This window comes from Alternaria viburni, assembly GCF_023758015.1.
Source record: "Alternaria viburni strain BMP 2772 chromosome Unknown scaffold_21, whole genome shotgun sequence".
Classification (NCBI taxonomy): Eukaryota; Fungi; Ascomycota; class Dothideomycetes; order Pleosporales; family Pleosporaceae; genus Alternaria; species Alternaria viburni.
In genome coordinates, this window is record NW_026055790.1 from 224214 (window position 1) to 247625 (window position 23412).

The 23412-nt window shown below is 53.3% G+C and overlaps 7 protein-coding genes across 7 annotated transcripts; 2 read left to right on the top strand and 5 right to left on the bottom strand.

Moving 5' to 3' along the window:
• Positions 1 to 2076: 2076 nt before the first annotated feature.
• J4E79_008643 (uncharacterized protein) lies at positions 2077 to 6136 on the bottom strand (the record flags this gene model as incomplete). The annotated part of the gene is made up of 5 exons (XM_049357498.1): positions 2077 to 2215; positions 2270 to 5247; positions 5302 to 5498; positions 5552 to 5924; positions 5981 to 6136. The coding sequence occupies 5 exons, from the start codon at positions 6134 to 6136 to the stop codon at positions 2077 to 2079; spliced, it is 3843 nt and encodes a 1280-aa protein (XP_049207969.1).
• Positions 6137 to 7725: 1589 nt separating this feature from the next.
• Positions 7726 to 10395, top strand: J4E79_008644 (uncharacterized protein; the record flags this gene model as incomplete). The annotated part of the gene is made up of 1 exon (XM_049357499.1): positions 7726 to 10395. One exon carries the CDS (start codon positions 7726 to 7728, stop codon positions 10393 to 10395), a length of 2670 nt encoding a protein of 889 aa, XP_049207970.1.
• Positions 10396 to 12010: 1615 nt separating this feature from the next.
• Positions 12011 to 13390, top strand: J4E79_008645 (uncharacterized protein; the record flags this gene model as incomplete). The annotated part of the gene is made up of 1 exon (XM_049357500.1): positions 12011 to 13390. The coding sequence occupies one exon, from the start codon at positions 12011 to 12013 to the stop codon at positions 13388 to 13390; it is 1380 nt and encodes a 459-aa protein (XP_049207971.1).
• A 405-nt stretch (positions 13391 to 13795) lies between these two features.
• On the bottom strand, positions 13796 to 15137 carry J4E79_008646 (uncharacterized protein; the record flags this gene model as incomplete). The annotated part of the gene is made up of 3 exons (XM_049357501.1): positions 13796 to 14083; positions 14140 to 14999; positions 15053 to 15137. The coding sequence occupies 3 exons, from the start codon at positions 15135 to 15137 to the stop codon at positions 13796 to 13798; spliced, it is 1233 nt and encodes a 410-aa protein (XP_049207972.1).
• Positions 15138 to 15730: 593 nt separating this feature from the next.
• Positions 15731 to 17800, bottom strand: J4E79_008647 (uncharacterized protein; the record flags this gene model as incomplete). Its single annotated transcript, XM_049357502.1, has 4 exons — positions 15731 to 15773; positions 15825 to 16092; positions 16141 to 16668; positions 17014 to 17800. 4 exons carry the CDS (start codon positions 17798 to 17800, stop codon positions 15731 to 15733), a joined length of 1626 nt encoding a protein of 541 aa, XP_049207973.1.
• Positions 17801 to 18756: 956 nt separating this feature from the next.
• Positions 18757 to 19788, bottom strand: J4E79_008648 (uncharacterized protein; the record flags this gene model as incomplete). Its single annotated transcript, XM_049357503.1, has 2 exons — positions 18757 to 19401; positions 19456 to 19788. The coding sequence occupies 2 exons, from the start codon at positions 19786 to 19788 to the stop codon at positions 18757 to 18759; spliced, it is 978 nt and encodes a 325-aa protein (XP_049207974.1).
• Positions 19789 to 20119: 331 nt separating this feature from the next.
• J4E79_008649 (uncharacterized protein) lies at positions 20120 to 23184 on the bottom strand (the record flags this gene model as incomplete). The annotated part of the gene is made up of 3 exons (XM_049357504.1): positions 20120 to 20370; positions 20425 to 22948; positions 23008 to 23184. 3 exons carry the CDS (start codon positions 23182 to 23184, stop codon positions 20120 to 20122), a joined length of 2952 nt encoding a protein of 983 aa, XP_049207975.1.
• Positions 23185 to 23412: the final 228 nt, after the last annotated feature.

Genomic DNA, 23412 nt, shown 5'->3' on the forward strand with positions numbered 1-23412 from the left:
GTGCCAAGAGCACGTTGGCCCCACGGCAAGGCCTCCAGTAATAGGAGTAGGTCTCGTTGTGGCTGCAGCTGAAACAAGATAGTGACGATTTCCTGGACTATGGGTGGCTTATGGCGTCGATTTGCCACATGTTGAATTTGAGCGGAGGCGCCACGAAACACGTCGCTCAGTCTGGCGACTCGAGGTTGATGGACATCAGAGCCGGTTGTGAAGCTCCGGTGTGACTTGTTATCCTCATCGTTGGAATCTGTCGAAGTAGCGCTCTCGCGGCTACATCCGTCGTTTTGTGTGCTTGAAGATGTGTCGCAGCGTGTTGTTGTCGTCTGGTCGATCTTTCATCACGCTAATGCACGTCGAGCCGAGATCGGGGCCAGAGGCTAACCATCCTTGGACTTGGCCGCGGCATGACTTTGGGGGCCGGAACTGAACCCTTTCAGCTGCTGCTGACACGTTCGTAATATTGCTGTGGTCATGATTCCGCGCATATCACTCAGACATGCCCTGATCCATGAGCAGACTCTACGCTATCACGTGTCCAATGTAAACCTTGGCTTCAGCGTATCGCTACCATGGTCCTTAGTAAAATCTCATCTCAACAACCAAAGTACACCACAGTCATGTGCTGCTGCTCCTAATGTCTGGAGGGATGGAATAAAATTTCGCACTTGTGCGTCGTTCCTTCTTCATCGATCTTCAATTCCAATATGAGACTCTACGCCAACGTCATGTCCGCGTTGCGTCGACCGATTCGAAACCCTTTCATCGCTACGTGTCTCGTACTCCTATCCGTTCTGACTTTCTGGAAACTGAGCTCGAATGTTCCCGATAAACTTTATGGCGGCATCGCTCTTAACGAAGGCCCGTTTGACAAGGCCCTAGTCATCGCTTCCATGAAGCATGAGAATACGTCTTGGTTCTACGATGAGCTTCCAGAGTGGCGCAAATATGTCTATGTGGTGGACGATCCAACCGCCGAGCTCACGGTGCCGTTGAACAAGGGTCGTGAATCGATGGTGTATCTTTCGTATGAATACAACCCTACGCGATTATGTCGTTTGCTATGCAAGGGCTGACTCTGAAATAGCTTCATCATCGACAACTACCACAAATTGCCAGGAAACATTCTCTTTCTCCACGCGGAGAGATACCAATGGCACAACGACGATCCGGACTATGACGGTCTGTCGATCCTGCGAAAGTTTCGCTTTTCCTACCTACAGGAAAAAGGGTATCTCAACCTGCGCTGTGTATGGGTTCTGGGTTGCCCGCACGAGATTCGCCCACTCACAGATGCAGTAGACGCAGCCCACACTCAGCCTCATGCGGGTCATTTCTACAAACAAGCCTTTGAAGTGATCTTCCCAGGTCGCGACATTCCAATGGCAGTTGGTGTTTCTTGCTGCGCGCAATTCGCTGCTACGAAGGAAAAGATACAGGAACAACCGGTTGAATACTATGAGCGCATTCGAAATTTGTTGCTGAGGACAACCTTGGAAGACTCAATCAGTGGAAGGATTATGGAGTATTCCTGGCATAGTAAGATACCCCACCCTGGTCATGGAGTTCCCAGTGTACTAATTCTTGTAGTAATATTTGGGCAAGACCCTATTCACTGCCCCAATGCGAGTGTGTGCTATTGCAAAATGCTTGGGTTGTGCAACCTGAAGTGCACTAGTGGCGCTTGCCATGGTCGATACGAACTGCCTCCGTTCGCAACTCTCCCTGAAGGATGGCCGATCATTGGTTGGCATGGCGAGCAGCGAAAGCTCGGAGTTCCGGGTTAAAGAAGACATATCGTTGAGTGCTCTGTGAGAGTAACCATGGCAGTCAATGTAGGTGCCAACTTGATGTATGGTAATACTCCCGACCGCTGAACGCTTGCTGTATTCAGCAAAACACTAGGCGAGGCGGGGCGACTGTAGAAACGGGAGCGGACTAGTAGGTCTGAACATGCGAATTAGCTCTCGTCAAAGAGAAGGACCGCGTCGGCCAATTACAATCGCCTTAGAAAGTCTGACTTCACGTGTATCGCGACGATCTGCATGCGTTGAAAAGCCTCGTATTATAAGTATCAAATCATGCTTGGTCGAGCGACTGCGCCAAGCACGTAGCGAAATACCTTCCTCTTAATCTTTGCAGTTCCTCATGAGTACCCATTTCGGCGATAATGCCATCTTCCATAACGAAGATAACATCTGCGTGTCGAATCGTGCTCCTGTATGCAATGTCAGTGATCGATCATCCTGTATCTCCACATGGATGTACTCACAGCCTATGCGCGACGGCAATCGTCGTCCTCGACATCGCAGCCTCATCGAGTGCTTTCTGCACGATCCTTTCACTCTGAGTATCCAACGCTGATGTCGCTTCGTCCAACAGCAGCAATCGTGGCTGGCGAATGAGCGCCCTTGCGATCGCGATGCGCTGTCTTTGCCCGCCGGAGAACTGCAAGCCCTTAGACCCGCAGGGTGTTTCTAGACCTTCGGGTAACGAAGCGACGAACTCGAGGACATTGGCTTGGCGACAGGCTTCTTGAATCTCGGCGTCGGAAGGCTTGTGTTGGAGACCAAGGGCAATATTCTCTCGTACGGAGCCAAGGTAGAGTGGTGGCTCCTGTTGGACCAGCGACATGTAACGGCGGTAGAGCTGAGGGGACATGTGCGAGATATCCTGATCATCCAATGTAATGCGTCCGGATATCGGGTCGTAGAAGCGTAGCAACAGAGATACGACTGTACTCTTGCCACAACCTGAAGGGCCAACAAAAGCAGCGAATTTGCCGGGCTCGATCTTCATGGAGATACCCCTAAGCACCCGGAATGCGTTGCGCTGCTTGTATCTGAACTCAACATCTTCCATGGCGATGGTGCCATCAGATGGCGGCCCCTTCCCGTCGGTTTCATCGGATTCGCATATGGTCGGTTTGACTGTCCGCAGCCACAGGATGTAGTTCGCGGCGCCTTCTGCCTTTGTGATCGACGTGCTGTACATGAAGAATTGCGCGACACCCTGCCCACCAAAGACGATGGCGATGAAGATGACAAAGAACTGCGACGTAGTGTACTCGCCTTTCGCAATTAGCCGCGATCCGTACCAGAAGCCTAGAGCCATGACTAAGAAGTCAGCGGATTGCGAAAGCGCGTATGGGATCAGCGCAAAGGTTAGATTCTTAACGACTTTGCCCGTGATAGCCCGGAGTGTGTCGCTGTATTGCCGCATGATCGAGGTTTCGAGAGTGAGCATGCTGACCGTCCGTATGGAGGTGACGGCTTCCGTAGCCAAACCCGCGCTGCCAGAGAACTGTTCCTCTGTGGCACTCTCGAGTTTCTGGTCCAGTCGAATACGATAGTAGCCGGCAGCGACGATGATGGTCAGCCCGCCGAACACCAGCGTCAATCCAAGCCTCCAGCCATACGCTATGCCAAGCGCACTACTGGCCGTGATGTTCACCAGAATGTTGAACATTAGACCCAAATTCGCAGACATCAACTCCTGCAATGCTGTCGGTGCAGATGACAGCTTTGAGGTCAACGCACCAGACGAGTTCTCCGGGCGGTCAAAGAACTCCTGGTCAAAGCTGATAATGCGTTCGATCATTTCCCGTCGATAGCGATGAGTCATTGCCTGCCCAATGTTGTTACATGCAAGACCGATCGCGAAGTATGCGAAGAGGTTGGCGAGAGCCAGCACGAAGAACATGAGTGCCCAGAAATTTGCTTCGTCTTGTGCCTCAGACCCTTGCAGTGTGAAAACCCTAACAAGACGAGAGAAGATGATAGCCTGGGCTGGGTAGGTACCGCCGCCGATGATGCCCCCAATGATGGTGGCGGCATACCAAACCCAGAGATCCAGGTTCTCCTTCAGCATGATCCAAACGCACTTGATGAGTGAGTAGCCCAAAGTCCCAGCAGCAAGCTGCTCGATTTCGCGCTCGAGATCCGTGTTGCTGTACTGCGATTGCATTCGTCGCATGGGGGCTTTGCTGTCCAGAGCGTCTTCGACATCTGCTGTTTCCAGCAGCTCTTTCTCAATGTCCTCGTCGTTGGCCTTTGTACCAAGATCTTGTGCGCGCACCATTGCCGCATATAGACCATCGCTCTCGAGGAGTTCATGATGTGTACCCTGCTCGTAGATCTGGCCTTCTTTCATGACGATGATGTTGTCGGCCGCCATCACAGTGGCAAGCTTATGGGCGATGATCAGCGTCGTCTTGTTGATCGAAACGCGGTTGAGTGCGCTCTGCACGACCTTCTCTGCGCGGGGGTCTAGAGCGCTAGTCGCTTCGTCAAACAACAGAATCTTGGGGTTCGAGATGATGCTTCGAGCGATGGCAATGCGCTGTCGTTGGCCACCGCTCAACATGCTTGCGCGCTCTCCAACTTGGGTATGGTAGCCTTCCGGCAGCGCCTCGATGAAGTCATGCGCGTTGCTGTTCCTACACGCTTCCTGCACGAGTTGCATTTGCACTTCCGCTGGCAGATCCCTCTGGTCTCCTACAAGGCCCTTAATAATGTTCTCGAAGATTGTGCCTTGGAAAAGGGTAGGTTCCTGCTGAATGAGGCGAATGTTGGACCGTAACCATTTCGTGTTGTATTCGGAGATGTCTCGACCATCAAGCAGTATCTGACCAGTAGCAGGTTGGTACCATCGCTCAAGCAGACCGACCAAGGTCGATTTACCACATCCACTGGGCCCGACTAGAGCCGTCGTCTTTCCCGCTGGTATCGACAAACTCAGCCCTCGTAGGACCTGTGCGCTGGGTCGTGCAGGATAGGCGAACCGTAGATCGTTGATGATAATTTCCCCGTCGCAGTCGGATGGCTGCATGCCTTCTGCCGAGAGTGGGTCGAGGGCTGATGGCCTGTCGATGATGGAGAACAACTCGCCTGCCGCCGAGGAGGCATTAGTGAAAGCCTGTATCTGCGGAAAGATGAGCAGTGTTGCAGTGGCACCGAGCACGACACTCAGGACGACGGTGAAGACTGTGCCCACATCACCAATCTCCCCGCTCTGGAACATGCGAAAACCTTGCCAGAAGGCTAGCGAAGTACCTGACATAACCAGGAATGTTTGGCCGGAGAAGAGCACGCCATAAATGACGGACTTCTTGTTGCCCTCCTTGTGCGCCTTCTGGAGGTAAGTCTCGTATCCGTCAACGATCTTCTGGTGAGCCCCGAAGGCGTGAATAGTTCTGATTGAGCTGATCGCATCTTGCGCCAGAGTACCAGCTTGCGAGTAGATTTTGGTCTGTGTGCACGTTGTTAGTCCACGGCGTCAAGACATGTTGTCACTGGTACTGACCACTCTAGCTTCGATGGGCGCATCCATGCCTATGCACACGCCCGTAATTAGGAAGATGGCAGGTATTATGCTCATCACGATAAGAGCAAGCTTCCATTGGACAGCGATTGCCACGATGAAGCCGGAGAAGAAGAGTGAGATGCCTTGGACGCACGTGAATAGCTTTTCCGCAGTGCCTTGATTGATCCTGTTGCCATCTAGGCCGCGATGTCAGTAGTGTGTACCTAAACATTTGAATCAGGCTGCTCACTGGTAGTAACCTGAGTCGCGGCAGATCCACTGCCATCTTTGTCGAAATGAGCCACATCCTGACGGAGCAACTTGTCCAGAAAGTCCTCTCGCAACGCGCATGTTGTCCTGGCTGCCGCGATACAGATGCACAGAGTACCCAAATACCCAATAACGAAGCGAGCGACAAAGAGGTAAACAAAATAGAGTACCAAGTTGTCGATGTTGCTGGTAAAGTTCGAGCTATCTTGGCCGGTCGCTTGTTGGTTGAATTCGGCTGTGGACTGTCCAAAGACAAGAGTCATCAAGGGGAGCGCAGCACCAACGACGACGGCACCTGTGAGTCCAAGACCGAACAGTACGCGATCAGCCGTGCTGGCGTATGTAAAGATACGCTGTGAGAAAAGACATCAGTCTGCGGTCGTTACTCTCGTGCGCATCTGTGACTTACAAAGTAGTCTTTCAGACTTCCTTCTTTCTCTTCTTTCTTCGCTTCTTCGTTGGAAGCCTTGCTCGATTTCCCATCATCAACATCGACTTGCTTCTCTGGGTCGGCGTTGCCAGAAACATCGATCGCGACAGCGGGTCTGTCTGCTGTCTCCTGCATCGTGTTGGAGCTGTGAGTAGTCACCGACGGCGCGTCACGGGTGTCCATCATCGTTCACAATGCGCAAGCAACATACGCGCATTAATGCAGCAGGTAGGACGTGTTGTTTGTCGCATGAGATAAGCAGGCCTAGAGCGTGTCTATAGCGTCGCGTTCACGGGCGTCTCGCGCTCCGGACGTCAAGGCCTCCGGCGTTGCCAAGGCGGCGCCCATCAGCCGCAGAAACAAGACGTCATGACATTCAGGCATCATCAAAACCGATCGATATGAGCCGCGAGTAACAATCCACGCGTGGGATATCTGTTCATGGCCGTTGGGGAGGGCCTGCCCTGCTGGTGTAACGTCTTCATCACTAGCGAGGAGAGATTACTGGAGTCGCGACTGCCAAAAGGGATGTACTAGGCTGCATTTGGATTAGCGCCACTGGGGCGTGGTCGGGATCACGGACGTCGGGGCTGCGTACAGCCTTCGCCGTGTCTTCGCATTCTCGTACTCATTTCTTCTTCTGACTTCCGCTCTTGAACTCGCAGTGTCTTCACATCCGTCGTAGCTTCTTGGCTGCACCCAATATGACTTTCGATTCGGTTGGTTGGACCTCAAATGGAGCTGATCAATTTAGATTTGGGTCACGTCACGTGATTGCTTCACAAAAACCTTGGAACTCAGCTTTGTAGGCTCTTAGGGTTTACATCTTTTTCTTAAACATCGTGCTCAAATCTAAGGTCTAGAAACTATACAGCAACCTCAATATAAGCTGCTTCAGAAGTTCTGAAACAGTTGGGTATTCCTAACTCCTACTACCACTGCTTCTTTTCCAGCGCGTTCTAATCTCAATATTTGTGTTCCTCGCTATCAGGAAACTAATATAGGGGCTTGCATCGATGTAACTCTCCTTCTATTCTAACTCAGATAAAGACAAACACAGTGTGGCGGTCTACACATTGTCACGTCCAAATACCGACAACAAGTCTCAGGCATTGTTCGCATCGGCCATAGTTCAGGTAATACTTTCAACATATACATATTCATGATCGATAAAACGATAAAAGCCCCTAAAAGGAGCTGTGGAATCATGACGGCAATAGGCGCATCGTGAGCGCCACTAGCATGACAACATCAGTCTTTGAAGGGGCGTTCGATCGCGAGCGGGTGGCGAAGAGCTTCCTCAATGTTGACCTGTGTAGTATTTCGTTCCGACAACGACAACACTAGGTAGATTTGAGCATCTTCACAGTGATGTTCAAGTGGTTCTTCCGTGCAGATACACCTTACTATCATATAATGCGCCCCATGACTGGCCCTATCAGATCCTGTCAGCGTGTTTTGACCCAAAGTGTAACAACTCAGTGAATCTCGCGATAGTCGTGCGCCTACGTCATGCGCGCTGCGCAACGCCTGAATGACCACAGCAACTCTCCTTTCTCTTTACGGGTCCGCTTTAGCAATTGCCCACACCAACAGGCTCACTCAACTCTGGAGTAGACGCCCATTCAACCAATCTTCTTCCCCTGACCACACCTGAGCTTATCATGTTGAGCGCGCCGACGTCCAACGAGATCGCTTCTGCAAGCAGCTCCACCAGCACCAACATGAGTGCGCCCGACATGGAGACCCAACAGCAACCCGCCATTCCGACCGAGGCCAGCCACGAGAATATGGCGCGCAGTCAGCCATTATACGAAGTCGCGCAGGTCGATGGCGACCCAGCGAACACTGTATACCAGGAGAGGCTGGCTCAGATCAAGACGCTGTTCGCCTGGCGTGCGACTGAGACAGAAGTTTCGCTCCACGTAGGTCATGACAATACACAAACGAACAATGAGACTGATAAGACATCGAAGGACAATGCGCTGTGCAAGAACATTGCGCTATGCATCAACGCCGCAACCGAAAACACCTGGCGGAAGGCACGAATAGCACACGGCATGATCGCCTCATCGATTTCGACAACCAGCTCCCCCAACGGCAGCGGAAAGCCGAGTTCTGGGCCGGACAGCGACGACGAGCGCGGCGCGAGCCCCGACACTGATCGTACTTCGTACCCTGGAAGCGACGATGGCAAGACCACACAGAAGCTCCGCCAGGCGTTGATGGTCACTGGCGGGCGGTATGGGATTCTACAAGACGATCTCCGCGACGCAAAAGACGCTCAATACCAAGCTCTCAACCAAAAATACGCCGAGCAGCGGGCGCAGCGCCTGAACGACAAGCGATTGGTAGATCAGTGGTCCCAAGAAGTGGCCGACATGGAGGCCTATTGCCAACAGGTTGACGAGACAAACCGAGACCTGAATGACCGTTTCGTTGAAGCGGCTGAGAAGCACCAAGCGGAGGTCAAGGCCAAGGATCTGAAAACGGCGACGTTGAAGGCAGATCACGACCTGGCCATCGCAGCCCAGCGTGAAGAAACCGAGAAGTGGCACCAAGAATGCCTGCGAAAAGAATCCACGTTCCTGAAAACGGTCGAAAAGGTGACCGCTGAGCGTGAAGATATAAAGAGGAAGGCCAATCTTGAGAAGAGGAAGATTCTCAAAGCACACAGGGTCAAGACTGACGATCTGAAAAGCAAGAACGAAGTATTGGAGATGAAGAACAGTCGTATGGTAGCTGAATACTACGACGCCATGTCTCAGGAAGAGGAGACCATCATCAGCCTCACGGCTCGGATCCAGCAGCTCGAGAAAGAGTACGAAACCATGTCGCAGATGCTACGCCAGAAGTTCACAACCGGAAGTGAGCTTCAGCGTGTGTTAGAGGCAAATGCTGCTGGTAAAGAAGAAGCAGCGGAGCAGCGGGCGGAAGTGCAGCGATTGAGGACCCACGGCGAAAACCTGCTCGACACAATCCAGAATACCGAGACGGACGTCACACGACACCGAGAAGCCGAGCAGAATACGCGTGCGGCGTTGAGCCGCTCTGAGAAGGTTGTGCATCTGCTGGAAGACAAACTGGCGCTGAAGAATGACCAAATCCGGGACTTGGCGAAACAGCTCGAGCAATTACAGCAAGGCAATGTTGCACCGGGCGCTCATTGTGCAGCTCTCGATGCGATCGATCTCGAGAATGAGCAACTACGAAACTCTCTCCAAGCCGAGCGGGACGAGAAGACCGATATGCAAGCCAAGCTTGATAAGCTTGACAGCGATCACCTCAGAGTCTCCATCGAACACGACATAATGGAGGCCAAGCTCATTGTAGAACAGAAGTCCAACAGCACGCTCAATAAAAGTACAGAAGCGATGATGCACGAGCTGAACATGCTCCGCAAGGTAGCCAAAAGCCGGCAAGGTGCTTTCGGTGAGCAAGACCAGTCCGAGCTGCTGGACCTGGTGAGCGGGACCGCCGCTACAAACCAGAGCCTCCTCGACACCAACGCTCAGCTACAGGAGAGACTTGAGGAGATCGAGCAGTGGAGCAAGACCATCGTCGATAAGTGCGAGAGCGACGTTATGATCGCGAGTAGCGACGTAAATTATTGGTACCACCTCTACTTCAACGAGGCCGTCGCAACAACCGAGCGCTTACACAACGAGATTGCCGCCCTCAAAGCAGAGAAGGGTGAGCAACATTTCGTCGAGCCTGCTCCGCCCGCCAACCCCGAGATCCATGATCGGAAGACGCTGGCATTTGCTATGGCACATGGGCTTCAGGGTGTTCCGCCGGAGTTGATCTCTGCGACCTTCTACGACTCTACGTCCGGAGTGTGTTTGTCGCCTACTGAAGCCGCGTTGAAGGCACTACGGCCACAGGGATGGTACCCCATCTACATTGCGGGTAAAGTGTGGTTGTCAAAGATGGTAGCGGCACTCTCCGAGGAGCAGGCTGCGATGCGCATTGAGGCTGGCGATCATAATGCGAGTCAGGGTAGCGCTGGCTCTGCGCGATCCTCAGTGAGCAACACATACGCGCCACGGGGCATCGACTTCGCCACCACGTCAGATGCTCACAACAATGTGGCGGACAATGCGTCGGATCCAAGGACGCCGCTGCTGACGCGAGCATCAAGCAGACGAACGCACAGTCCCATCACCCCAGGACGCGACGACCGAACGTCAATCCCAACGCAGGCACGGAAGGCGAAACCTCAAGTGGTACGCCGGGTTGCGCGAAGCCGCCTCGTCGAAGTATCGCAGATTCCAGAGTATCAATCGTCGTGGCAGCAGATTGATCAAAGGATGACGCGTAAGGTGTGGGAGGGCATGGACGAGGAGCTCAGGGTCCACTGGGCCACGGATTATCTAAGGATTGGAGACGACTAAGCGCCTGGTGATACAATGCGATAAGCAAGCTGGAGGTCAACGGTTGCATTATCGTGTGGCGACAATGGAAGACGAGGCCGCGATGGACTGCTGGCCATGCAAGGCAAGCAAGGTGGCAGGCGCGACAATCGGTCTGCAATCCACAAATGAGACTACCCCATCGCACGAATAGGGTGCACACAGGCTGGAGACGGGTAACGGTCGAAGATGCTCAATGAATGAGACGCGCAAGCGCTGGAGGAGACGGACAGAGAGATGGGATGATGCGGGAAGGATGACACGCGCGGTGGCATTTGGGTTCTGTCCATGTTCGCGCTAGATCCTTCGCGGCAGCGCCCAGCAATCTGCAGGATGACACGCATGATTGGCGCTTGACAGGCCAACGTCACCCTATCTTCAGTAGCTATTGTCGTTCTTATATATCAATCAACGTTATAAATATATGGATGTTCAGTGTCTTCCCTCCTCCATAGTGGGTGCCTGTGTTATATAAGTCGGCAACAGCCCGGACAAACCACCACGCACATGCAATCCTCAAGGTTTGTACGTCTACACAATTACACCCATCCTCGCCGTGAGATGTTGCCTCTTTCTCAATTATCATTTCGCCAGGTGAAGCTGACAAAGTCATCTTAGGGCCGCGGTCGATGTTCGCGCCCGGTGTCGTGATCAGTGACGTCATCGCCATCCCCTCACCAAACGGTCCCACCAGAGGAGCCCGAAGTACGGAGAAGGCACCATGAATGCAAATCTACATCGCGACCCATACTAATGGCTCTTCGACTCATACGCAACACTTTGAGGAGCCTGCTGGTGCAGCGCCGAGACTCTCACGACGCCTACGCGGAATGCTGCTCTCGCGTGTATCAGCGACGGGCTGGCTCACTGAGATGCGATGACGTACGATTTGCTCAAATGTATGCAAAGGTACCACAAGCGCATTCTGATACATATAATCATCCTCAGTATCTGACTTTTCTAGCAGATATGCTGTGTTGGGATGTCGCGCTCGCCATCTGTTCCTCCACCGGCGCCCCTTCACCTTGTCACAACCACCGCAGCCAGCACACCAAACGGCGTCCTAAATCGCAATGACGTCGTCAGTCGCACAATTACTATCTGTTGCCTTCTTTCTCTCGTCTTTCTTGCTATTGTCGCGTTATTGAGCCTTTACCGAGCCAGTCAGGCGCTGCTGCGCAAAAAGTGAAGGAGACCTGAAACACAACTTTTCGACCCCAACCCCCGAACCTCCGCAGAACGACGCCAGATCCCGGTCAGAACACCAGTTCCTCGAGAGGCTGGGCCAATCGCTGCCCGCCGCCACAGTATGCGACGCCGAATCGGGTAACTGAAGTATCCACCACCACCACCACCTGCACCGCAGAAGATGGAGGAAAAGGTGCGGTATTTATCTACCTTCATGCTCACAGACTCTCTAACCAGCCTCCTCAATTGCTTAGATAACGACGCCGAGCCTTTCTCCCACAGAGCTCACCTTGTGGCTGTCAAAATCAATTTCTATTCGTCTCTCTTACACCTCACACTACTTCCTGATTACCTACAAGCATCTCAGCGATTACCTTCTCACTTCTTTCAAACCTAAGTATTCATCAACATGTCCAACAATATGGACTTCGACTTCAGCATGTTCTGCAACGACGACTTCCTCAAGGACATCCCTCTGCCGTCCGTCGAGACCTCTGGCGACGACGTCGCTCTCAACTTCGACTACGGCTTCAACGCTGGAGAGTTTGCCGGCGACATGTCGTTTGGACCTCCTGGCGGTGACCTCCTGAGTCACGCCAGGCATCTACAAGGTGCTGAGTTGGCGTCCTCTACTCTCCCCAAGGCCATTGAGACCCTCCCGGCCTCCACTTTGCCTGCCGTTCCAGGGCCTATCGAGGCAATGTGGACGCCTCTCATGAACCCAGCTCCGCCGGTAACCCCGGCCAAGAAGACCAAGGCCCCCGCCAAACCTCGTGCGACCAAGCCCAAGGCTCCTCCCAAGCCCAAGGTTGTCAAGGTGAAAGCTCCGCCCAAGCCCAGAGCTCCCAAGCCTCCCAAGGAGAAGGCCGCCAAGGTCACCAAGCCCAAGAAGTCTGCGAAGGCTCACAAGCGCACCGTCTCTGCACCCTCCGGACCCGTTCGTTGCGTCGGAGAGCTTTACCACCTCCCCTGGTCTCAGCTCTCCCAAGAAGAGAAAGGCCGTCTTCTACTTCCTCTCCTCCAGGGCATTGACCCCAGCACCGGTATCAAGATCGGCGAGCCTGGCACTCTACTTCCCCCACCTGACTTCGAGATGATCGGCGAAGACCTCTTCGGCACTGGCGACAGCGGCGCCAAGCTCATGGGCACCTCGACCGCTTCCCCAGAGACACAGCGCAACAGCCTCACCATCACACCTTCAAGTCCTACTGCATTCCTCAGCAGCCCGGCTACCGCTATCACCACCCGCGACTCCGACGCCGAGGACGCCGCCAAGTACCGCGCTCTCATGGCAGCTCAGAAGGCGCAGATGTCTACCGCCAGTTCTCCCATGTCCAACTCCGACATCAACAACATCGACATCGACATCAACAACACAGTTCAGTCATTGGGCAACGACGCCGTCAACATGGACTACTGTCTCAACAAGGACACCTCTTCTTTCGCCTCTGACTTCCAGCTCGACCTTCCCGATTTCCAGCTTGACTTGTCAGAGTTCGAGTTCAATCTCGGCGACATGTCTCATCCGGCCTATCAAGGTCTCAACTCCGGTCGCGGTCTCGGCGGTCCTTGTGGTAACGGCGTCATCGGCGACCCGGCTCCGGCTCCAGCGGTCCAGTCTGTCTCTCCTGTCAACAACAACACCGATCTCTCGGACGCTGCCGCCATGCTGAATGCCCGTCGCGGTATCGGTCAGACCCCCACTCCCGCCAGCGACTACGGACGTCTCCGTCAGATGGAGGCTCTCAAGCGCAATGCTGAGCTCCAGGCTGCTGGTCGTCGTCGCTAGATGCTTTGTGTAGTTGGCGTTGGATGGTATCGTGTCATGTATCTACATTTCTTTCTTTTGTTGCCTTGATGGCGCGGTTGCGAGGAGCTCACCGGCTTGGAATGACGGACTCATTGGGTGGTAGGTCAGCATGGACCTTGGTGGTGCTTACTGGAAGTGAGATGGACATGAAGATGCATGGAGATGGATATGGTTACGGAACGCTCACATCGCATCACTGCTGAGCATCGGATGAGCTTGATGAGAAACATTGACAGAAGAATATACCCATAAAACCCATCGCCTCTTCCCTTCTACACTGCCTGACCGTGATGTCTGCCCTGCTATATCTACGTCTTCGCTTCTACACCTCTTCTCACACGTCAGCACATCCACCTTGCCGCTCGTGCCCTTCCACCAGCACATTCAAAGCTTCGACTTACTTTCTCTATGCTTCTCAAACATCTCATAACAACCTTCCTCCCACTTCCTCATCAGTTTTCCACATATCAGGTCCCCAGGCGGTACAACCTGGCCAGCGTAAACACCAGCAAGTCCGGTCTTGCGATCGATCCACCAGATGAGATTGGGATAGCCGCCCCAGAGCATCGTCCCTGCTTTCTTGCCGTCGGGCGCGTCGTCCATCATGACCAGGCCGCCGAGGGCGTAGTCTTTAGCTACGTGCTTGGGTGTACCGCCCATTGCGTTGTTCGCCTGTGCCATTATTAGCTTAACCGCCCTGGAAGAAGAGAATAGAAGGAAGCACATACCGCATCATCCTGTACAACAGCATTCAGCATCGCCCGACTCCCCTCACCCAACTGCGGCTTGAAAAACACCTCCAAACTCTCTTTACTTAGCAGCTTGCCCTCGCCTCCCTCGTCGCAGTCCAACACCCCCTTCAACACCTTGATATACTCCTTCGCGCACGTAAAACTGCCCTGGCCACCCATACAACCCGTCACCTCCTCACCCTTGTCATCCACAAAAGGCATCTTCCCCTCATGAACGCTTAATCTCCCATCTTCACCCCTCCCCGACATCTCCGCCATCCTCTCCTGCAAATCCGGGCGCGTGGAAGGGAAAAACGTAACATCCGTTATACCAAGCGGGCCCCAGAGATTCTTCTTCATGTACTCTTCTAGGGTGAGACCGGAGATACGTTCGACTAGTAAACCGGCGTAATCAACCCCAGGCCCATACGCCCAGCTCTCGCCCGGCTCAAACACAAGCGGCGCAACGAAGCGCTCCACGACCGTTGGCGAGGCATTCATTTTCTTCCCGTGATATTTCAGCCACGCTAGCGTTTTCGGATGCATACCTTCGTACGTCAGGCCGCTCGAGTGCGTCAGCAAGAGACGGAGAGTAATAGGCTTTGTGTGCTTTTCCTCAATAGGGACTCCGGCGTCGGTGAAACCGGTGAGGACGTTCAAGGATTCCAGTTCTGGGATGTGGGTGTATACGGGTTCGTCTAGGGTGATGTGACCGCGTTCTACGAGTTGCATGGCGCAGAGGGCGGTCATGAGTTTGGTGCACGATGCGACCCACATCATGGTGTTGAGGTCCATGGGTTTGGCGGAATTGGGGTTCATGGAGGTAAGGCCGAAGGCTTTGGAGTATGTGAAGGAGCCTGATGTTTTGTTAGTACTGGAGGTTGGATATTCCAATGGGAGGTTTGGGTACCATCACGGCTTGTAGCCGCTAGAGCACACCCGGGGATTTCTTGCGCTGCAATGGCGTCGTTGATGATGGTTTCGAAATCGGCCATGGTTGTGGTAAAGACTTGAGTAGTTTCATGCAATTATGGACGTGGTGACTTGCTCCAAGTTGTATGGCTATGATTATGTATGTACACGTTGCGCAGGGACCGCAGGCTGCAAGATCGAGATTGGTGTCAAGATGACAGAAATGGTCCTAGAAATGTCGTTAGTTTCTAGGCTGCAGCGACTGTCACGGACTACAACTCACGGAGACAGCGGTAGCGTATACAGAGTAAGGGTTGCACGAAACCTGCCTGGTGTTTGTTGTCGTGATTCGTCCGTGGCGGACCAGGATGGGCTGCCGAGGTACACGATGCGGGGCTTCGATTCTTCAACCGCTAGTCGCGACGTCGACTAAGCCGCGAAATCCACGAATTATGAGACAATGAAGACAGTACAGAGCAATTGTAACTTTTCCAGTTTCTACTTCCATGGCGCTTTTCAGTAGCAGAGGCGCAAGCCACGGAGACACTGTTCACGACAACACGTCCCCCTCCTGCGACAGCGCATACAGTCCAGGACAACCAATTCGCCTCAACATTACTGCTCCTTGATCACTAATCTGGATTTGTATCCATGTGAGCATAACAATACAGTTCTATCACCACATCTCGAACTCGCCGATGCCGGAATCCCAATCTTCCCTAGAGCAAAAGTCAGCACCACATTGTAGTCGTCAGCAGCTGTCCACATACTCATTGATAACCTGAACATTGTCCGAAGTCTTGAAAGCCCACAACATCATCATGAGGTCATCAGGTAGTCCGTGAAGCTCGGCATCTTGTTTGTAGCTATCCTCATTCCTTATGACGGCGGCCATGCCTCTCATTTGTGTCGCCGCGTCTTCAGGTTCGGGTTCGGGAGGAACGAAGTGGGTTGTCCATGGGCCAGGATCGAATTGCTCGACAGCGTCGGCAAGGGTGCGATAGTCGAGGACGGTGAGGTTCTGCATTGGTGTAATGCCTATGTAATGTTAGTGAGATATTGAGGAGTTGCTGTTATGGCACTTACTCCCAAGATTGCAGTCCAGCTGGTGTCCTTCATCTTCTCCGCAATCTACACATGGAAGCTGTTCAAGGCCTTTCATGTAACTGCCCCATGGCTCGGAGATAGTTTCTACCGGCTTCTCCGCTACGGCTACGGCTTTAGTACCCAGTGTAGATACGTCTGATGTGCTGAGCGACCGAAGGTCGCTAATTGAAGGCTGTTGTCTCCCCCGAGAAGCATAAGCCTGCCCATTGGTTGCCGTGTTGCACGACCCAACGGCCGCGATTGGCTCTTCGATATTTGTACCTTCGGTGTGATGCGCCGGGGAGCTTGCTGGTAACTGTAGAGGGCTATATCGGTCTTCGGACGAGACTTCTTGTGAGCCCATCGTAGGGGTCTTTGAGGAAGCATTGTGAGGCGCGTGCGGGCTTATTGATACACCGGGGATGCTATCATCATCGTCGAAAGCAGATGGCGTTGTCGGAGCTGCGATCGGTTTGTGTCCTTTGTTGGCGGAGGAACCTGCATTGCGACCATCCCTTCGATCATTGCCTCCCCCCCTCAGTGCCACGTACCCAGGATATGTTTCCGCAAAACGGTTGTCTTGTCTTCCGCTCGTCGGAGATCGGATTGGTATGTTCGAAGCATTGGAAACTCCTGAAATCGAGGCAGTAGTATTTGGTGAAGGGTCTGTAGCGCTCTTGCTGTGGGCTAGCTGTCGTGGAGGGTCTGCGTAAGCAGAGTATTGTACAGCAGAGGCGCGAGCAGACGGGTGAACCCAGTTATGTTGAGATACTCCATTGCTAGCATTGGATGTTGCTTGTTTTGGTGACGACTGCAATCCCCATTCTAACGCAGCTCGCGGTATCGTAGGCACGCTCCCGCTAATAGACGGACCAGGTTGTGCGGGTATCAACGGTTGCGTTTCGAAGCGTTGGGAGGGAGCCTGCTGCTGACTTTTCGCTTTGGAAGGAGGAAGTGAAATCTTGACCTTTTCTAACGATGAAGATGTAGGCGAAAGCTGGCCTGCAGGCAATGTAGTAGCACTGGTTCTTTGTTTGACTGATTTAGTTTTGGCTGCAGGTTTCGGTCCCGCTGCTTGCGATAGCTTCGCGCTGCGTGCCCTGGTAACTCTGCCAATGGGGGACTTCGGTGTCGCTGGTTCTGCGTGCTGAGCTTGCGATGAAGTCGAGTGTACAGGCCCTGGTGTCACTGGAGATGAGATGGGCCGTTCTGGTAGCTGAATCGCGGGATCGATCGGGGTAGGTCGTTGGGCTCTGTATTTCGCTTCCCAGTACTGCTTAAGACGTGGGTTGGTGCTGATTGGGTAGAGCGGCACTTGCCCTCTGGACGACATGGGCAGATGAAGCATCGAGCGCAGTTCGTAGATCGTTTGGAGATGATGATGCGCCGTACCCGACATCGCCATCTTGAAGCTTGTATCGTTTGCGCCCCTCACCCATCTTAGTATGATCTCGTCGAACCTGTCGTCGCTGGAGTCGGCAGCTTGGAGAACATCCTCAGGTGTTGTGAAGCCGCGGGCCATTGCGCGCCGGTCATCGTCGATAGTCTGGAACCTCCAATACCCGCCTTCCAAATGTGATGGGTCGATTGTCCGCACAAAGTGATCAAATTCGCCGTTGGCACCCGTCGCAATGCCGCGGTAGGCTGAGTGGTAGGCCATGGCGACTGCCGGGAGGGTGGCCTTCGATTGCAGCGGTGTGAAAATCGGCGTAAAAGCGAATGAGGGTAAGTCGTCGCCGTTGAGATCAGACAAGTTGGTGTTGCATCAAGCGAGGGCAGGTGGAAGTCCGCTGTGGGAGTAGTCGGGGAAGTAAACACTGGAACGGCGCAGAAGATTGGAAGGTACGCGTAGGCACCCAACATGCAAATTTGAAAGAGCTGAAAATTTCGAGCTTAGAGGACCATGGTTTGACGGAAACATCAAAATGATTAAGAGACAGTTGCAAGCAAAGGATGAGCCATTCGCCGCATGTTTAACTCCCATATCGCGCTGCACGTGTGAGGCAGCTGCCTGAGGAGAGGGCCATTCGAGCCCACCGCTCCCATGCATACTCAGTACCTACAAAAGGAGCCGCGTGATGAGCCTAGCATGAGTTCATAGGAGGCCTCGTCTGTGCATCAATGGAAAAGCGAAATCAGTTAGTAACAGGGTGCGAAAGCTGTCGTGACGCGGTCGCGACAATATTATGGCCATAGGCCTCGACAGGCAAGTGAACAAGTACAAACGCATGGTTTACGTCACGGACAGACTCTAGTGGAGATATGAAAGGTGATTTGAGGAATGCGCAGGACGCTGAAAGTGTACAGGAGATGAGACAAGATGAAGTCGCGATGTGTCTCGGTGATGGTGTCAGCCAATGACGTCATCGACCGCACGCGCGCGCATTCCAAATCGGGCAAGTTCCAAAAACCGTAGATTGCGGGTGCCTGGAGAATTACCACGCGCTATCCGAACTTCTCCCCACCGTCTCCCACTCAGCAGCCTCCTACCTCATGCAAAGGAAAGTCTAAACACCCTAGTATCTACGTTGAAGTTGATTCGACTACTTCAAATTCTATCATCTAAAAGCAGGCTGCAGACCTATTTAGTCTTGTTCCTTGAACAACACGCTCCATCTACAGCGCCAACCCCCCAAACCACTCCAAAATAATCCTCGTCGCCTCCGCCGCCTCACACGTCAAAACGCCCTCGTCATCCCCTGTGTCGCCATTCGCAAACGAACTAGGCCAATCATGTCCTAGATTCTCATACTTGTAATGCACAACCACGTCGTCCCAGCTGAATCTCGTAACCTTCTTCCCTCCATCCCCTTCACAGAGATATGATGTTTTGTTCGCGTCAACGTCAAGGCCGTCTCTCTCGACCCAATCCCTCACCCACGTAGGAACGTCAGTTGAGTTTGCGTTGCCGCGGGTGTTGATGCCGCCGGCGTATGGTATTGTCGTGTCCTCCAGGCCGTGGAATTCCATGATGGGGACTTGGCGACTGGGGTTGCAAGGTAAGGGCTGCTGGTCGGCATCGAGGTAGAAAGCGCCAGAGACAGGCGCGAACGCAGCGATTCGCGAGCTCGCTTCGGCGTCGCAGGCGAGCACACCGCCGGTGAAGCCTCCGCCGTTGGACTTTCCGGTTGCGTAGATGCGGGTGGGGTCGATGCAGTAGGTTGATTGGAGGTGGTCGATGAGTTCTAGCGTGAATTTGACATCGGAGATGGAGGGAGGGGAGTCGGGGTCGCCCTCGTATTGCTGCGTGCCTTTTGCGTTCTGGACAAGTGTTAGCATACTTCTATCATGCATCTAGGAATGAGGAGGCGGTACCGGTACGCCTTCGGGATACGCGACGATGCCTTCGAAGCCATAGCTAGCATTTGAGAATTGACTGAGAGCTTCTTGGTACTCCGCATTCTTGCCACGGCCGTGGAAGGAGAGGATGAGTGGGACGGGATTGTTGTTGTCGTATGAGGGTGGGATGTGTAGACGGTATTTGCGAGGGGAAACACCGCTTTCACTCTCCAATGTCAGATCGACGGACTTGTCGAGCTCGACGCCTTTGGGTAATGACTTTCCACATCCGCAGTCGGGTGCGGTGTTTGGACTTGAAGCTGCGGTTGCGGCAAAGAGCACCGCTAGCATTGACGACGATGCCTTCATTTTGGTAGTTCGGGTTGGATTCAGAAGTCTTGATCGTGGCTGCATGCAGTTATGTATCTCCGAGGTGGTTCAGGCGTGCAGCAACGTCACATGCGACCTTCTCTTTTTGAGGCTAGATTGCTGTAGCATGGTATTTAGCGTGATGCTAATGTACGGCCCGCCGTGCTAGTCTGTAAGCCTCATGAAAGGTGTCGATCGTAAGCCTCAGCCGTCCTACAACCCACTTTGCTATTAATAACTATAGTTTCTATCTTTTACAAGCCACCTAATGACTATAAGTCGTAGCAGCTACGCCGAGCTCCAACGGACCCATAATCGCCGACTTCATCCCTCAGTCCAGGCCCTCGACCACGGCTTCTACCATAGCCTCGCGATACTTCTTCTTCATCCCATCATCAAAGCCATCATACTCCTCTTCAGAAAACGTATTGTGCCCACCCTCCACATATTCCTCAGCGACTCGTTGCTCAAGAGTACGTCCATCATCACCGTTCACGTCCAGGCGGTCGATGCTTATTTGTTCGACGTGCGCAGCGACTTGAACAGATTCGGTCGGTTTAAGTAAATTGCCGTCTTGAGAAACTGCTAATATGTTAGTGACGCTACTCAATTGGCTCATGCAGCAACATGGCTTACCCGCAATACCCTGACCATACTGCGCTAGGAACGCGTCTTGATCGATGTCTTCGTCAGCGACGTAACCGGCAAGTTGCTCATTCTCGGCTTCGTGAGCGCTGATGCGCGCAAGCATCGTCTTTGCAAATGCAGGTAGCTCGTCAAACTCCCGCGCCTCTTCCTCTCCGATCGCTGTGGGATTTTGGCCATCATCAGGATGGCAGCCGTCAACCTTCGTGCTATCGTTCGGGTATCCTCGCTCATATGATCTGCGCTTGCTAGAAGGCGGTGACGTACCATCCGTGTCGTGCGAGCCTGGGGTATTGCGAGGCGTGCCGACATGTTCTTTGCTACCGTCAGAATCATCTTCTTTGTCGGTCTTCTCTTCCTCGTCGCTGTCCGATCCATCGTCAATGTCGAACATTTTGCGATGCGCCTCTTCGAGCTTTTCGTCCAGCGCCTCAAGCTCCTTCTTGAACTCCGCCAGGCGCGCGTTCGACGCCGCACGAGTAGCCTCATCCATGACGAGCTCACCCTCGCCCGTGAGTAGAGGAACCGTGAGTGGCACCCACGCGGCATGTCCCTCCAAGTACTGCCAGAAGTCCGGCCAGAGCTTACGCAAAGCCAACTCCACTGCTGAGTGGCAGCCCTTGAGGAAGTCTGGATCAAAGTACTCCTTAGGCAGCATGCTCTTGGTCAGGCCGTGGTCTTCGCGTAGCGCAAACTGTAGTAAGCGTCTGTCGTGAACCAAGCGACTGGAAGCTGCGGAGGAGTAGAAATGTTCCTTTCCACTCTTCTTCTTCCAATACGCAAGTTCTTCGTGCAGGCTATCACGCTCGACGACTGCGACATGCCAGTAATGCATCTCGAAGTCTTTGTACCATGCTCGGTAGTTGTCGATCCTGCGTTCGCACTTGGCGCGCGTATCGAGCGCCTCAAGCTTGAACCTATCGACATTTTTCAGGAGTTCGTACTTCTCGGAGATGAGTTTCCTGTTCTCTGTCTGGAGTGGGTGGATCTGGGTGAGGATCAGGCGATGCATTTCGAAAGCATGTGGGCTACTGGTGGTGTGTGTAGCGCTGACCAAGGCATGACAGTTCTGGATTTGGTCTTCGAGAATCTTTTCCTGTGCTTTCAGTGACTGCACTTTGCGTTCAAGCCCAGCTACCTTCGCTAAGCAATCTTGCTCCTCGGTCTGGTATGTGAAGAGATCCTTATCACACTGGTCCAATTTGGCTTGAATGTGTCGACGTGTCTCTTGCTCCTGCTGAAGCTGAGCACGAAGTTGTTCTGCCTGCGCGTAGTAATCCGCTATAGCCTCTGCCACGATGCCGTTAACAGTGGCTCGTGGAACGCAGTCTGCAATGTTGGAGACATCTTCCTGGTTTACCTTGGCGGCTGCAGAAGCGATGACCTTCTGCAAATCCGAAGCGTACTTGGTAAGCTTCGTCTGTTGGTCAGTAAGCTGCGCAGCTTGGTTGACCGCATCTATCCGTTCGTCCTGCAGCGTCTCTAACTTCTTTAAATACGCGGTCAGTCGATCTGCATTCGACTGGTTGACATCGAGTAGGTTCTGTACATCCGTCTTCAAGTCCTTGTTGTCTTTGCTCAATGCCGCGTTCTTCTTACGCAAGGCTTGATGCGTCTTGACGGCGTGCTGGGTATGCTTGGCTAGGTCTCCTTTGGCCATTGCTGCGTCTAGTGTGATCTCTAGACCAGCGATGGCGGCGTCCTTCTCCTGCAAGATCTGCACCCAGTTCGCGTGGTTGTTACGAGTCTCCGCTTGGGCGATGAGGGCTGCACGCTTGATGTTCTCCTCGGTATCTTCCCAGAGCTTGCTTTTTACAGCGAAATGGTCGGAAAGCTTTCGATAGGTACTACTTTGCTTCACTGATTCGGCTTTGCAAATGCAGGCAACTACGTCGCTTCCTTTGGGTGGGGCGTCATGGTCTCCATGCATGGCAGCGGCTGAGTCGAGAGTTCGCTTCAGCCGTGCTAGCTCCTCATCTTTCTTGGTGACGAATTCGGATAAGCCGTGGACTTTGGCTTCCAAACAACTATTGTCCTTGCGAAGTATAGCAATAGTGCTTGACTGCTCGTGGATTGTCGCCTCCAGTTCGGCGATCCTTCGTGACCAATCCTCTATGGTCTTACGGTCCGCTCGGCGCTTTCCGCGTAAAGTATCAAGAGCGCTCCTGTCTCGTTCCTGATCATGTAGAAATTCGGTGATCTCGCAGTCTCGTGCGGTGATGATGGCTTCCTGATCCTGTAGAAGTTCGGCAATCTTGCAATCCTGAGCGGCGATGACGGCTTCCTGGTGGTTACATGTGCCAGATAATGCAACTACCTTCGCGATCAAATCTTTGGCGTGCTCTTTAGCAAGCGCGTGCGCTGCAACGATATCATCATATTGCTTAGTAGTCGTTCGCCCTTCTAGCTGAACAATATGAGCTTGACATGTAGCGAGTCCGCGTGCGAGTGCCTCGTTTTTCTGTTGAAGCTGCTGTATCTGATGGGACGCTTGCGATATCGAGCTTCCTTCATTCTAACATGGATCAGTATGCATTACCTATCGTGATCACGACCCGACGGATTGAGACTTACAGGATGGAAAGGGTGGGCTTGCATAAAGATCTTGGTCGCAATAGAATGTGACGAACGCGACGTGGTAGCCAATGGCTTGGAGGCGCTCGAGCAGCGTGACTGAGCGGCGCGCATATTGCTGGTAATCAGCTGTGTTCGTGGTTCCTGGTTTAGAACGCTCTTTGATAGCGCGAGCATGTTGGCGGAGGTGTGCACTGGTAGCTCCGGTCTTTGCCAAAGAGTTGAGCCCAGCGCTTGGGTGGTGGAAGCAGAACGCAGCAAGCGTAGTGCAAGTGACGTATCGGAGCAGAGTATCGCCAAGTGATCACATGCAGCGTTTGGTTGCGAAAAAGGCACGGGGCCACGAGCACTCCCTTCACTATGGTGGACCGTGCCCGAATGCCTCTCGTATCATATCCAGTGAAT